This window comes from Dryobates pubescens, chromosome 2 (assembly GCF_014839835.1).
Source record: "Dryobates pubescens isolate bDryPub1 chromosome 2, bDryPub1.pri, whole genome shotgun sequence".
NCBI lineage: Eukaryota > Metazoa > Chordata > Aves > Piciformes > Picidae > Dryobates > Dryobates pubescens.
The window spans coordinates 13916595-13932870 of record NC_071613.1 but is presented as its reverse complement, the minus strand read 5'-3'; the positions used below and the strand labels follow the sequence as shown (position 1 = coordinate 13932870).

General features: G+C 40.7%; 1 protein-coding gene across 2 annotated transcripts; it reads right to left on the bottom strand.

The window, feature by feature from the left end:
- Window positions 1-1311: 1311 nt before the first annotated feature.
- FBXO28 (F-box protein 28) lies at window positions 1312-15405 on the bottom strand. Of its 2 annotated transcripts, XM_054170359.1 has the most exons (6): window positions 15172-15405; window positions 9245-9354; window positions 7390-7528; window positions 4821-5016; window positions 3502-3609; window positions 1312-3025 (listed from the first exon to the last, which is right to left on the bottom strand). In XM_054170359.1, the coding sequence occupies exons 1-6, from the start codon at window positions 15382-15384 to the stop codon at window positions 2634-2636; spliced, it is 1158 nt and encodes a 385-aa protein (XP_054026334.1). In that variant the 5' UTR covers window positions 15385-15405; the 3' UTR covers window positions 1312-2633. The 2 variants fall into 2 exon arrangements, with proteins under 2 accessions (XP_054026334.1, XP_054026343.1); XM_054170368.1 differs by lacking the exon at window positions 3502-3609.
- Between the last annotated feature and the right edge of the window lie 871 nt (window positions 15406-16276).

Below are 16276 nucleotides of genomic sequence, written 5' to 3'. Positions count from 1 at the left end.
AGGGTGATCAGGGACATATTGACAGATGATAGAAACCAAACATAACCTTTAGTCACCTTAAGCTGATCATAATACATTATGATACTAAACCACACAGTTCTAGAAGTTAGGATATTCACTGCCTCTCAAAGATCCTTACCCACTGAGATTGCCCAGTGAAATTAAAACCTATTGTACCTTTAAATGAAGGCAAAGAAACCATATTCCAATCAGCTTTAAAGTAAGGATAATGATCACTAGTAAAACCGCTGTAAACAAGGAATATGCTAATTATGACTGCATAAGTGAAGGACTGTCTCAACAATCAGTGTGCTAGCTTTGTGGGGATACTCTATCACCCTTTTCTGCACTGAACTGGAATAAAACAAGTATCTCAGTCTTTGCACACTGGGGAAAGAACCCAGACTTGAGACTACAGGTATCATGTTGACCCTTTGATTCAAAAATATTGTTTAAAACAAATTATATGCCAGTACATTCCAGAACCTAAAAGGGGCCTGCAAGAAGGATGGAGAGGGACTGTTTACAAAGGCCTACAGTGACAGGACAAGGGGCAATGGCTTCAAACTGGGTAAGAGCAGATTTAGATTGGATGTTAGGAACAGGTTCTTTACTATGAGAGTGGTGGAACACTGGGACATGTTGGGGCCCCATCCTGGAGATATTCAAGGTGAGGCTGGACAGGGCCCTGGGCAACCTGATCTAGTTGAGGATGTCCCTGCTGACTGCAGGGGGATCGGACTAGATGACTTTCCGAGATCCCTTCCAACCCAGACCATTCTATGATTCCATGATATCCATTGTAAAGAGATCTTTAACAGTAAAAAAAATAAATTCTGAGCAATGGAGGACCAGCAATAGCAAATGCTCTTTCACCAGTTTAACCTTTCCCCCAGATAACTGTCTTATCACTTCCTTGATGCTTTCAAAAAACAGGCCTTTAAAATAAAAAGACTCCACTGCCCAACAAGCATATCTGAAAATTAAATGTCCACCAATAATTAGGCATTTGCAATGCTACTTCTGATATGAGCTAATGTTTTAAAAGTAAAAATTGTAGCTGGAACTTCAGGGGGAAGTGTCCCTTTTCCCATTATATAGAACATCAGACTAATTTTGAATTTGGCAGCTTAACTACAACCACTATGTTATGCTGACAAAACGCAAGAGTAACTTGCGCTTTAACCCATGGTAATAAGATTCTGAAGAGCTACCAACACAGCATTTGCATTTTCAGTGCCATAGCAAGTTGAATTCAGAACCACCTAAACTCAAAGCAACAGCTGATTAAAAAAAGAGAGAACATAAGCCAAACAATAAAGCTACATAGTTTAGTACATTAAAACAAACCCAAAGACAATGGTATTTGCATAAGGTTCCAAAAATATACAGATGGGGGGGGTTAAAAAATAAAAATCACTGTACATAACTCTGAGGCTGCTAAAGTGACCCAAGAGACTGAACAGTGCAAGACATGCTTTTGTAGTTACAAGTTCAAAACAGAAGTGCAAAAAGAACTTAAAGCTTTGTCTGAAGCCATTCATCTTTTAGGAAAGCTTAGAATATTGTCATCAGTGTTACAGAGAAATTTTCATCCCACCCCCAACACAATACTCACAAAATAGTTAATGTTTTTCCATAATACAGTATTTAATTCAAACAATGTCCTCCTGATCTTGGCTACCGTAGGGACAATTTGTTGGACACTTAATTAGATGTTGGCCTGTGAATCAAGCGATGCAAAGGCAGCTTCTCAATTCTTCAGCTTTGGCTAACAATACCTGCGACGTGCAGGCAGCGGAAGTGGCAGACAGCCTAGCTTGAAACTCTCCTGCAGCCAGCTGCATAAGACCACCTCGCTGTAGGAAAGTGGTTGTGCTGAAAGCAGATGCTAAGTTATGGATGAGGAACAAAGAAATTGCTCTCTCCCAGAAGTTAAGAACAATTTCAGGCAAGTGCTTTTAGCAGGTTGACTAAGCTGTGCATGCATCTATCCATGCAAATGTAGAATATGGCTCCCAATACCTAGAACCAGGGGGTGCGCACGTCAAGACTGGAGAGAAGGCCCTTCATTGTAAGTTTACAAAAATATATAGCCAATACCATAACTTCAGAAGTCAGTTTTACTCATTACAGAGATTTCCAAAAAGTATTAACTGCTTTTCAGACATTCTGGACAAGGTCACTTGTAACAAAAAGGTCAAGTTCTCCAAAACAAGATTTTCCAAGTGGATCTTTCCTTCAAGTGAACAGGACATCTGTTTTTACGTTTAACTTTTTTAGTCATTTAAGACTGAATTTATTATGATTTTATGTGAACATATGCATAAACACAAATAGGTTTACTTTGAACACATCTGCACAGAAAGAGATTAACCTTTCAAAACATAACAGAGCAGGTCTGGTTAGTATGTAACTATTGCAACTCTTAAAGATTCTGTGCGTTAGGCCCACCCATACAGAAAGCAGGGGAAAAGTCTCAATGAAAGAAAATTACTGTTCAAGTCTAAGTGGTGTTTTGAAGAGCCAGCAGCCTAAGTGACACCATGAAGCTAGTCACAGTATCCAAACAAGCAGACCTGCTTGGGCTACTAAAGCAGTGTATCCTCCTGAAGGTGTCATTTGCTCCCAAGTTATTTTCTGTTCCGAAGGCGTTTGGATTTCCTAGGACAGTCTGTGGATTCAACCGCCTTCCGTTTTCTAGGAGATTGTTCATTTGAGTTAGAACCTGAAGAATTTCCTACTGTGCTCTCCATCACCTCTCGCAGCTTCCGTTCGAGCTCAGCCAACCGGGCATTCTGTTCACCTATGATTTGGGTTTGCTCAAGCAGTTTCTGATCTTGATCTTGGAGTTGTTTCTGTTGCTCTTGCACTTTGATGCGAATCTCTGAGATTTCTCGCTTTAGCGACGTCAAGCCTGTGCCATTTGCTTTTACTTGCTGCTGGAGTTTGGTGACTTCCTGTCTTGAAGGGCTCTGCTTGGAAAACAGCTGCATTGTTGTCAGTGCTGCAGAAGGCCCTGGAACTTCAGAGAAAACTGTGATTAATCCTCTATATCTTCAGCACACAATTTCTACCTTTGTCTTAGTTTTCATATGTTGCTTATCCCTACTCCCCAAACATGAATCTTAACACTGGTTGCAAGTTACATGAATGTGTAAAGAGATTTAGTCATTTAAGTGTCTAATAAGAGCAAAAGATCTCAGAGTGCAACTAATATTTTAAAACCACTTAGATTTTCAGTAGGCTAGAAAACAACTCATTTTCTGTATTTAAGCCCCCCTCCTTTTGCAAAGTTAAGCAGTGATATTTTGTCATCTAGACTTAGCATCACAGATGTTAAGTCAAAACCCCACAACATTTCTATAAATTACTTTTTACAGAATAGTTAAATAAATACATTTCAATAGAGCAGTACAATTCTGATGTCTTAGCTGTAGACAGCTGAAGCTCTAAAGTTTTGTGGTTTGGGGCTTAACAAGGTATTTCAGTTTAACTTACTTTTTAGAAGAAGGGGATTTATTTTCCGTGCTTCTTTAGAATCACTCTTCCTAAGTACTAAAACCATACTGGAATTTGAGCTTGGGAATGTTGATTTTAATAAAGTTCCTGCAAATCAAGGAAACTAACAGCTACTGTATAATTTCTTTCACTTTTTCTATCATAAAAGATATCCATCACTTTCTATCATTTTACTCTTCTAGCAATGCTGTGTAAGAAAGATGCAAACACTAAGCACTACAAAGATAGAACAGTCTGGCACAGCCTATAACAGTCGTCATCCTCCTCCTCTTTTTTCCTTTAAGATGCCAGCATAGATACAGTTATGTGACACTAAAGGATTGCCTTTAGATAGGTTATACTCCTTCCTCAACACAAGATAGGTATTTTTATGCCACATCAAGCCTTGGCCTTGAAAAAGCAATTGAGATCAGCTGTGGTTTTGGGAAATGAGGTGTAAGTAACAGGATAATTAAGAGGTGGTATTCACATTTATGGCTAAAAGGATGGACAAGACACACCAAAACCAACAAGCAGCTCCTACAGATAATCCTACAGGCTTATCATTTTTGCTTAAGGTGTAGGTTGGGGTTTTTTGATTATTTTTCCACTTGTTTGTTGGGATTTTAAAAAATTTTAAGTTATCTTTTCTGAGAGTTAATTTCACAGTTCTTAAGAACTGTGAAGATGTTCAGCACAGGGAAAACACTACAGCTCTAATCTGCTGCTTTTGGCCACTATATGAGGCAACTACCTCAGACTTTGTCAGACTTTCCAGAACTCTTGTGAGGCAGAGTATATGAAGGACCAGTTTGTATGTCCACCAGTTGTCACTTTAATTGCCTTTTTGCTATTACCCAGAAATATTTTGCTTTTTAGCACACACATTAGTGCTCCAGGAAAGTTAAAATAAGCACATACATTCTAGCTCTCTACACACTACAACAGCCTAGGCTAATTCATTTGCTGATTGTCCTAAAAATAAAAGGCATCAAGTTGTCATTTCATGTGCCAAATTTCAACCAAATGCAATGATAAAGTCTCATTCATTGCTGGCACAAAAGCGTTTGTTTAATGAATACACACCATGCATAATTCTAACATACATTCAAGTGACTGTTCTTTTGGTAGTACAAAGGCTCCTTAAATTTCAAAGCAAGTGAATTTTAGTTAGCATTCTTAAGAAACAAGTATCATCAATATTTATGTAATAAAGCTCTCATTTAAGGGAGGGAGCCTTAAAACAATACAGTGCTGTCAATTTTTACAGAGAAAAGAAACAACTAAATAAAAACTTAGCTATATGTTGGAATTAATACCTGGGGCAGTTCCTATCAGACGTCCCGATACATCTGACCCAGGCATCTTTCTTTTCAGTATTGGAACAATCTTCTCATCAAAATATTCCATAGCCATGGAGGAAATGTCCCTTAGTTCTTGAAGAACTTCATGAGCTCTCTGAGGAGCCCTTGTAGAGTTTACATACCTTAGCACACGATAAATTTCATCTATTACCTAAAACATTTAAGAAGAATTAGGATTGTCTGGTGAAGGCAATATTATCTCAGATCATTCTAGGAGTTCTGACATATTTTTAGTACACATCTATTGCATGCCATGGTGTGCTTCAGATTTTTTTTTAAATGAAGTGTTGTGATATATCAGAGAAGCTGTTCACTTGTCTATCACAACAACTCTTCAAACTCAGGAAATAATGATCATTTTGTGAATTTCTGTTTTGCTGCATCCGTACTTGACTCCTGAATTATATAATCTATACTCAGCAGAGCACAATAATTGTGTTTTGGACAACCTGAAGCAAGACACTCTAAGCCACAATGCAGAGCAGTCACTCCCCCAGCCTATTGTGAAACACATGAATGAAGTAACACCAATTATCATTATGTCAGTCTGAAGAGTTCTGAATATTTACAAGAGTCCACATGCAAACATTCAAAATATTTCAAAGTCAGATTAAGTCCAAAATTATTAATTTTATACATCTTTATAAATGATATTCATTCATAGAACATTGATCCACTATTGGCAGAGAACATAAGCACCCTTTTAACAGGTTTCACAAGCTCTTTGATTAGGGAATGTAGAGATGGAAAAGTGGCCTGGTAATCTAAGACTTATACTTTGAGGCAGATCAAGATAGGGGTGCTGGTCTCTTAAAACAAAAACTACTGACACAGGTATTCTGCACAGGATTAATAGTTGCATAGTCTCCTGAAGAACACAGACAACACAATTGCATCTGGTGTTTTAAAGGAGGCTTAGCTGAAAAGTTGCTGAAGTTAGACAAGACAGAGTGTCTTGTCATTCAACAAGCTTACAAAAGACTTCTCTAATTTTACCCATACTGTATCCATGAACAACAACATCCTCAAAAAATCTCTTCCCATCCTCAAAAGAAAAAAATCTTGCAGCAGGACTCTGCTGTCCCCAGGAACCTTAACACAGCATGCTGAACCTGAAACCAAAGATTCACATATTCTAACATAAAATCACTTCCTGACAATTCTGTAGCAGCTTCATTCAAATGAAGTTTCCTGAGGTGAGGAGGGCAGGTTGAGGAGGAGCAAACCACAGACTGTAAGCGAACACTAAGCCTTGAATCTGCTTGACCAAAAAAGGATTTTTCGGTGAATTGGTAGCTGTGCTGGAAGCACTGGCACTACCAAGCTCATACACTAAGTCAGTAATTACTGAAACCTTCTTAGCTGTTCTATCAGAATACGAAGTCCTTATGACTCAGTGCTCACAAGGCAAACAGCTAGCAAGCTCACTTGCCCAACTCCTGAGTGCCCCAGGCCTAGATTTAAATGTTGCCCTTCTGTCTACTGTTCAAAAAAAGTAAAGCAACACTTCTTTTACCATGTAACAAGGACTGAAGTTTGACTATATTAAGTTTGTTACAACACGTAGTATATATAGAGTCAAATAAGCATTCACATTTAACTATGATTTAAAATGAGTATCAAGTCAACAAGACTACAGAGAAGCCAACTTTTCCATTCATCCCAGTACAATTTAGTTATCTGCCCATGAAAAATTAATACCAACATATCCAAAACTCACATGGAAAGATCAATGATAAGAGCATTAGGCTAATGTTCACAAATCTTGGTTTGACCCTGAGCTGTACCAGTCTACCTCAGAACATGATATCCTCAATTCCCCTCTGAAATTCTGATTTCAGAACTCATAAAACAGTGGTATCTCTCTAATGTACACTCTCCTTGCATAACCTACATTTCATGCTGTGGTGGTACTCTGAAACACCACAATTGTTCAGTAGTATTAATATTTAACACATTTCATCAATGCTTAAATGCAATTTCACCTACTGTACAAAAATAACCCATCTACCGTAATAGTGGACAGTGTTTCCACAGACTAAATATCTTAGTTCAATTGATCTGAAGTATTCAGACCCTTAAAAAAGGTGCCTAAAATCTTCCTGATTGTCTGACTGCTTAGTGTTACCCACAGTTTAAATTACTGCATCTTCTGATGACCTGACCTCCAGCTGTGTTGTACAACCAACAATCCAGCATTAAACCCTGTATTGTTAAAGATTGGATAAGATATGTATGCTACGAGTCAACCATCCATCACAAATGAAGAGAAAATGGAAATCTGGTTTAAAGTAAATAATTTAGAGGCTGGTTCATTCATGTCAGACTGGCAGACTCTGGTTTTAGCAGAGTACTGGTTTGTGTGTGTGTGTTTGCAAGTATCTGAAACAGTTTCAGAGTATATTTGTGTACATATATATAAACAAATACATAGATGTCTCTACATAAATTTGTCCCTGCTTCAGCTGCACAGTCATGTTTTTTAAATACACTACACATTCACACATTATAATCTATATTTTACCTTTCCAGGTATGAAGCAACAGAGATTGGAATCCACATACTTCATGAAAGTCATATTTAACAGAGAGAGTCTCGTTTCTACTGCAGCAAGGATGTCTGCATGTCGAGCTAATGAATGGTTTCTTCTCTCTGACTCCCGTCTACAAGACAGACCATTAAGTGACACCAGTTTAACAACAAGTCAACAAAAATGAAACCATAAAATCACTTCAGGTTAGTTTCACGCTTAAAATTCTCTGAGGTTTGAACATGTAACCACTAACATTAGTTCTGTCTTTATGGAAGAAAACAAAACCCTAATGCAGATTGAGAACCAGCTAGTAATAGCATACTGCACTTTCTTAGACACAATTTGTTCTCTTAATTACATCTTATGTGATCTATAAACTCTGGAAGTAATTTAGGACTATTTTAAAAACAAGTTTTCAGTACTAACTAGCAGTAGACACTGAATCAGTGTGAGTATTTTTATGCCTCCATATTCCTATACAAAAATGTCATCAATTTAATGTTATTAGCGCTGGCTAATTTAGGCTGAGATATAAACTCTTTTGACAAAGGTTCTCTACAAAACTAAGTAGCATTTATTTTCTTCACTCTGACTGGGAAATCTGATAGGACACAGCAGCAGCTGCACTTAGTGGAAAGAAAAGGCATTGCTTTAGTGAGAAACTAGCTCCCAGTAATGCTCATGTCAATCCCCACCCTTTTCCATTTAATCCTTGGCACTGAAAAACAACTGATTTTTTTTTTAAGGTGGAATCATAGATAAGTATAGTGGGTTGACCCTGGCTGAATACCAGGTGCCCACCAAAACTGCCCTGTCACTCCCTGTCCTCAGCTGGACAGAAGAGAGGGTATAACAAAAACCTCATAGGTTGAGATAAGGACAGGGAGAAATCACTCAATTACCCTCATGAGCAGAACAGGCTCAACTTTGGGCAATTAGTTTAACTTACTACCAAATTGGAGAAGGGCAACTAGAAATAACCCTAGTGGGGTTAAAAGTCCTGCCAGCAAAACTGCTCCAGCATGGGCTCCACTCTCCACAGGTCCTGCCAGGAGTTTGGTCAGCACAGGCTTCCTGTGGGGTGACAACCTACTTCATAAAGCACATCCACCTTGCTTCAGCATGGGGTCCTCCACAGACTGCAGGTGGATACCTGCTCCACCATGGACTGTGGAAGGACAGCTTGCCTCACCATGATCTTCACTACGATTTGCAGGGTAATCTCTGCTCTGGTGCCTGGAGCACCTTATCCTTCACTGACCTTGGTGTCTGCAGAACTTTTTCTCTCTCAGTCCTCTCTGTCTGCAATTGCTTTTGCACAGCAACTTCTTCCCCCTTCTTGAATATGTTATCACAGAGACATTACCACAGATGTTGATGGGATTGGGCTTGGCCAGCAGAAGGTCAGTCTTGGAGCTGGCTGGCATTGGCTCTATCAGACACAGGGGAAGCTCCTAACAGCTTTGCGCTACCAAAACCTTGTCATGCAAACCTAATATAGCAGATCATCAGCCAAGGCAGCTGGTCTTGAAAAGGAATGGCATTTACTCATTCCTAGGAGTCCTTGCTTGATTTGCCAGAGGAGTTGAGTAAGTCTTCTCTATTTAGAATACCAGACATTTCTCCAATAGTCCAGTTTGTAGTTTACACCAACTTACATTCATCCACACTATTATTCTGCAATTAGATCCTAGATTGAAGGTGCTTTTGCAAGTAAATTAAACCCACATGTAACTCAAATTTTCAAGATATACAAACAGAATTAGCCAGCAAGAAATTCCTTTTCAATGGTCTGCTTGAGAATCCAGAAGATTTAAATTTAACTACAGTTTTAACTGGTACATACCTTGGAAGCTGAGCTTTAACTTGCTTTTGACACAAGTTGTGATATCTTTCCACTTTCAGAAATCCCTGATTTAGCATCCTTTGGCAAACCAAGTCCATTCGCTTACAAACCTGTATTTAAGTAAAAAGAAAAACTTAGGGCTCAATTAAGGCCACAAGTCAGGTCTATTATTATCCATAATTGCTGGGGAGATTTTAATGGAAGTTGCAAATGCCTGTATCTGGCTTTTAAACTTGGTCTCCAGAGTGATTCTGGTAGATCAAGTTATTATTTTGTAGTCTTAAAAAAAAAAAAAAAGAAAAGCCTTTAAAAACAAGTTTTCTTTAAACATTGAAGGCCTTTATTTTTTAAGACAGCCATAATTAAGTTTAAAAACTTATGCAATACAGTGCATGTGAAGCAACATTCTTTTTGTATATGAAAGAAGACTTCTGTTTAACAGATTCTTTTATTTGCTCTGTTGGACACATATAGCCTCATTTCCCCCACCCCCCAGCTTTAGGAAGAAAGGACATTTATAGATACAAAAGATATAAACTGATAAATTCAGATCTTCACAAAGTAACTAACTACAAGACAAAGCCACCTTATACAGAAGCTTAAAGCAATTTCAATTCTGAATATGCAAGAGCTCAGTGAACCAACTGTCCTTTGGAATCAGCTTGGGTTTTTTTCAGTTGGTTAGTTTTGGTTTTTATTTGGTTGGTTTGGTTTGGGGTTGTTTTGGCTTTTTTTGCTGTTTGTTTGGTTTTGTGTTTTGGAGGTTGTTTGGTTTTTTACCGAAGGACATAATTCCCACTGTGACCTCTCTTTCCAATGGATTAGCTTTGTCTTTTTTTTTTAAAGTAATGGACACCACTTCTCTCCATATTGTACTCAATTCAGAATTGTAAAGTCTAAGTTTATACCTTGGGAAAGAAGACTCTCACTGCTCCAAGAAAAGCCTGCAATTATTTTGTTTATATTTAAGGCACTGCTTAAAGTTCTACTTTCTGCAAGTTTTCCTCTAGTCAAGGCTAGCTTAAGTTGTGTGAGTAAGACCTGACCATTTTCATACAGATCTCTGTTAACAGACCATTAAGCAAATGCTGCCCATCTGCCTGGGCTCTTTGGTGTTGGATCTTACTTATTAACAGTCACAGAAGAATCAGATAAGCTAAGTACAGAGGTACAGCGTCAGCACTTTGCCCAGTATTCACTAAATCTGCTAAGTCACCTCCAGCATATAAAGGAAACCACCAGCCCTTCAGGCACAGGAAAGAGGAAACTGTCCTCTTTCTTCAAAGATATCAGCTGCCTCAGGGATGCCAAGATCAGGTATCATTTTTGAGCTTTACAGCTTACTTGTAGTTCTAATGCTACCAAACCCCTGCACTACAAAGTAATACCTGCACAAGGGCTCTGTGTTTGCTGCACAGTTACTCAGCACAAGAGAAACCCAATACTAGACACACTATTAGCTACAGAGGAAGCACAGAAGTGTGGGCTTAGCCATGTGTACACTGACACCTGGTGGCATCAAGGGCCGTCCTGAAGCATGCTAAAGCCTTCTCACATCCAAGACAGTAAATTGCAATGGGTAACACAAACTGCACTCGGTTTTTAGCCACCATTTTTCAATAATCTTACTAATTTGCTTGCACAATGCATAAATGGCATTTGCTCCACTTTCTGGATATTACCCATGTTTGTGCCAATAATCAGTCTAGAACCAAAACACTGAATAGATAACACCAGAAACCTAAAGTGTTTGCCTGCAGCTTACTTTCCCAATCATCTCTTAATTCTCAGCTGGTTCCTGATGTCACTATTAAAATCATATGGCACCTGTGTTTATAAGAACAATATAATTCTTCTGGACTGTGTAGTCAGCAGTCACATAAAAAATAAGATTACACTTTAAGTGTTAGTACCAGTCCAGGACAATTTGATAACAGCTATGCAAAGGACCATAAGTAAGTTAAAAAGTTTAAAAATTTGCTCATATTTATTATTAGCAAATTTTTACGGGTATTTTCTCATTCTAGCCATAAAAGCTGAAAGAAATGGAATTTCTTCAAATGCTGAGTCTAACCAGACAATGTGTTCAAATTTCAGTGTTAGAGATTTATTCCAAGTGCACAGGAAACGAGGTGGTTGCTTCTTAGCATGCTGACTTCTATGTGATAACAGCTTCTATGACAGAACTCATTTTCCACTTCATTTGTAAACAAACTACACTGACAATCTGCTAGGATACTACCAGCTTCCCTTTCCTCAGGCGTGTCTTATTTTTGCCAAGCTTCACTAACAGATAACCAATATCAAAACAGAGATAAAAATAACCTAAAGTATTTAGATTCAATATATGTTCTTTTCCTTAAGAGGCTATGCAGACACCATGTTTCCTAAGGCCTTTCTAGGGTAAAAGTATAAATGACAAAATGTTGATGACTTCAGCAAGAACCTTTAAACTAGACATGCCAGAAAACAGATTTACTGAAACTGGGGGAAGATTAAAAGAGTGTTGTGCAAAAGCTACCAGTCCTTGTTTGTGCCGTGCAGAAAACAAGGAAAATTGTGCACCCAAAATCTGAGACACTTCTGATATGTCAAAATCCAAGATAACCTTCTCCTCAAAGTGTTTATGGAGGTGGCTATGGATCATTTGTTTGGAATCACACTTGCTGTAGTAAGAGCCTGAACGGAAGTGTATTTCCAGGCTCAGACACGAGAGTGAAAAGAAACCGGGACATAAGAATTTCATTATTATCCCACTCAAGCAAAAATTCCAGAGATTCTGCAAGTCATTAAAAACAGCAATAACAAAAATCACAGTAAAAGAAGCCCTCAAAAGCTGGAAGATAGCTAGCTTCCCTATCAGCATGCAAACTAGACTGCAGCTTGTCCAGAACATTACAACAGGCATAAGGATCTTTTGGGTTTTCCGTGTTTCTCCACCAGATGAAGCAGGTGAAGCAAATACTCAAAAGGGCCAAAAACAAAGTGTTGAATGTGAAATGCTGCTGCTTTTCCTGTGATTCACTTTACCTAACAAAACCTTGAGAACTCAAGATGTGCACTGAGGCATCATTTCAGACAAGACTGCATTCTGATCACCTATTATTGTTTAGTCTCAATTACTTTAGGTCTATTTCACTGCTTAATCAGTAGGTGCCTCACTTAGGTTTTGAATATGGTAATACCACAAATAGAGAGCATTAAGCACAGGAAAGCCAAGTGCTGCTTTGCACAATGAGGGGCCCCCACAGTCTTGCTTTGCCTGATGACAGTCATCATAAGCAGGAAACATGCTTTACCTTGTCCTTTGGTGACAGAAAAACACTTACAGGTGCCCAGCCTCATTACACTCCACACAAACAATAGAGGTTCCCACCTCTACTTTTATCTGAAAACTTGTTGATGCTTTAAGTACTCTCATCTAAGCAACTACTTAGTTTGTCTTCTTGTATGACTCTAGATCCAACACCAGTTCATCTCAAAGGTTTTGCTGTGGTTTGCTTGGGTTTGGGGTTGTGTTTTTTAATCTGTTTTCTGGTTTGGGCTTTGTCTTTTGTTTTGCTTTGTTGTTGGGTTTTTTGTTTGGTTTGCTTTTTATCGGTGAGCTAAGGTGATCCAGAGAAGAGACAACATCCATTTCCTTCAATGCTGGGACCCAAAGAATGACTCAAACTGGTAGCTTAGGGAATCTCACATTGTATCTATGTCTGTATGATCAAACAAGGTTGACTGATGCTCTGCATCTTATCTTCCTACCTTCCTCATGATGCTTTATCCCACAGAATGACACATTCTAAGGGGCTTTTGGGCACATTTTTCAATATGCACGAGACCTGAGCAATTTTATCTCTGTCACTCAACTAGCGTGGTCTTGCAGTGTATCTTTTGCAGAATACCACTCATTCTGAGACACACCCATGCATCTTTGATAAGCAGCTCAAGTCAGAGAAGAAAAATTTGCCGTTTGTGCAAAACAGATCTTAGAATACTGTGTCTCCTCAGGCTACTTGCAGCCTTTAAAAGTCTGAAAGTGATGGCATTTCATAATGAATTTACACATACTCTATGCTATTTTTAAAGGCTACTTTAATTCTGTCAACAGCCTTCAACCTCTTCCTCAACATGAATGGCCAAAAGGAACACCTTTGGCTAGGTCTTTTAGGTGGCCATTCAAGAACTAATCAAGCTTCTGTGGGTATGAGCTACACTTCTGACCCTTAGAAGGCTTTTGTTTCTTTTCATTACTGCTGGTTAACAAAGACAGGTGTACTTCCTTCTCAGAAGGATACTCATAATGCCTTCTGATGTATTTAAGGGCACAGTAAGGAATTTGATGGACATTAAGTTTGTCATCTCTGTCTTGAAAAATAAAAACAGAGAAAGACCAGCTGGATAGTTTCCTTCACTTTATGTATAGCATTGTTCCATAGATTTATCCAGCCTAGTTTTGCGTATTTCTGAAGCTTCTGAACAGGACAGTCTTATGAAAGCAAACAAACGAAATCAACTTGCAAGTGCTACGTAAGGAGCACAGAAGTGTAACATTTTACTTCTTAAGTAGCATTGACCACACTGACCACTACCATCTTTCCTATTGTCAGCTTCACTGCAGACAAGGAATTGCTTACAACCACTAACTTAACTCTACAGAAAGACAAGAAACCCCCTTCTACTTCCTGGGATAGCTCCCACAGGTACTGCCTGTGCAAGAGGAGGAGGTGGCAAAGGCTATGCCCAGCGTTGCAATGCAGAGCAGGCAACATTAAGCATACTCAGACAGTGTAGATACTTCTCTTGCCTTTATTCAAACTCTAAGCACAGAAGCTGCAACTCTAAAAAGCAGTACTACCATCTTTTTCTCAGATCCATCACTCACAGAAGAGGCAAAACTCTTTGGTGGACTGATAACATGCTAGGAATACTTAGGCACTGCTGTACTTGGTGCAGCACAGGAACAGATTTTCTGCTTGAACAGCTTCCAGTTTAAAGTTACAGTCAGGATGCAACACTTCAGGTTGCTGATCCAGGACACAGGCTGTCTCATTTGCTGAAGAAATGTGCTTGTTACATTATCCAGTTTAGACTAATAGAGTTCTTAAAATAGAAAGAGTACATGTGCATTTACAGAGGCTTACGTAAGCTATGCATTAATTCCCTATTATTCAATTTACAACTTCATGAAAAATTCAGTAAGATAGCAGTTTATCATATTATGTCATAGTTTAAACATCAGGCTTCTTCTGGGGGCAGTTACAGATTGACAACCACTGATCTCCACACTGACAAGTGTGCTTTTAAAAAATATTTTTGGCATTATGAAGTTCAAAGGAAGAGGTAATATCTTTATTAGATCTACTACTATGACTGGAGAAAGAAAGGAGCTTTTCAGGCAGGCAAAGGCTTTTTCTTAAGGTTGTTTCTTGGTTTTGTTTCCCTCCCACGTTTATTTCTAGGTAGGGTAGGGTCCTTGGAGCAGCATGCTCACCGTCTCCTACACTTGCAGGCTTAAGCTCTATAATGACACAATAGACTAGTCCCCCCAAGAAAAGCAGTCACTAGGAGAAAGAAGCTTTCGGCAACCCAGTAATTTCTCCCAGAGGATGAACGGAACGAGAGAGGAGATGATAAGACGTTTAGGAATGCGTGTATAGAGGCACACACCTACACGCCCGCAACCGATGATCGGGGGCGGTTTGGGAAAGAGAGAAAGCCCCATCCTGCCCCTTCCCCGGCGAGAGCAGTAGCCCGGCGGGGGGCGACAGGGGCCGCTGCCGACACCTCCCCACCTCCCCGCAGCGCTGCTCCCGCCCCAGGGCCGTCGGCGCCCGGCCAGGGAGGCAGGCTTTCCCCGGCGGGCCCGGGTTCCAGCCGCAGCAGGGCTTCTTGCTCGTTCGCCCGCCCCGCCGCCTCCCCTCCCCGGCCCCTACCAGGCGGAGCTGGCTCGTCTCATCGTAGGACAGGAAGCTGAGGATGCTCTCGATCGCCACGATAGGCAGCCCCATGAGTGTGTTGCTCTGAGGCGGCGGCTCCAAGGGCGCCAGAGCCTCGGGAGGCTCCGAAACCGGGGGCGGGGAGAGCCGAGCCGAACCCAGGGCGCCGCCTTCCCCGTCCGACAGGAGCCGCTCCTCCGGCGCCGCCATCTTGAAAACCGTCCTTCCTCCACGGAGGGAGGAGAGCGAACCTTCCTATGACGACATTTCCGCCCCCTTTTGTACAGGAGAGGGTGGGCGCTCCGCCCCGCCCGGCCGCTTGGGGGCGGCCGACGGGTGGGAGGGGGCGGGCGTTGGTCCTTCCTCAGTGGCGCGGCCCCGACAGTGCCCCCTGCGGGACCGCCTTGAGCTGCTCTGAGTGTTCGCCGCCTCACCACGCCCGGCGAGATCTTCTTGACGGCTGAAGGGGGGCCCGGAGGCCTGGTGGAGGGTGCATAGACTGCCCCACGAGTGCTAGGCACCCACTCCCACAGGGGCAGATTTAAAACAAAAGGCTGAAAAATGAATCTGTCGTACCGTGTGTCATGAAAGATTGAGACTTGCTGTTGGTGAAGGCAGTGGCATAAAAACGCACAAGCAGGGTTTGAGAAGGGTGTCTGGACACACAGTGAAGTACTGCCGTGTCTGGTGGGTTCCTTCCCCGAGGCACATAAGCAGCCACTACCGGCTGCAATTGGAAGTGGCCCACTGAGCTACCCACACCAGCAATCTGACCCTGCACGGCTGGGGTTTTGCACGTTAATCTTACGTGGATCACTGAGAAGCTGCAGGACTTCAGTTCTTCCAACTCTGTGAAAGAAGGGATTTGAGTAAAGGAGTGTGCAGAAGCTCACATGAGATGCTGGCATCTTGAGCTGGAAGGGACTGATGAGGATCACAGAATAATACTTGGAAGAGACCTTTAAGATCATCAAGTCCAATCATTAACCCAGCACTGCCAGGTCACCACTAAACCATGTCCCTCAGCACCACATCATCATTGAGGCCTGCCCCTCACTCCATACAATCCAACCTAGAAGTTAAACCACATATATTTATCTAA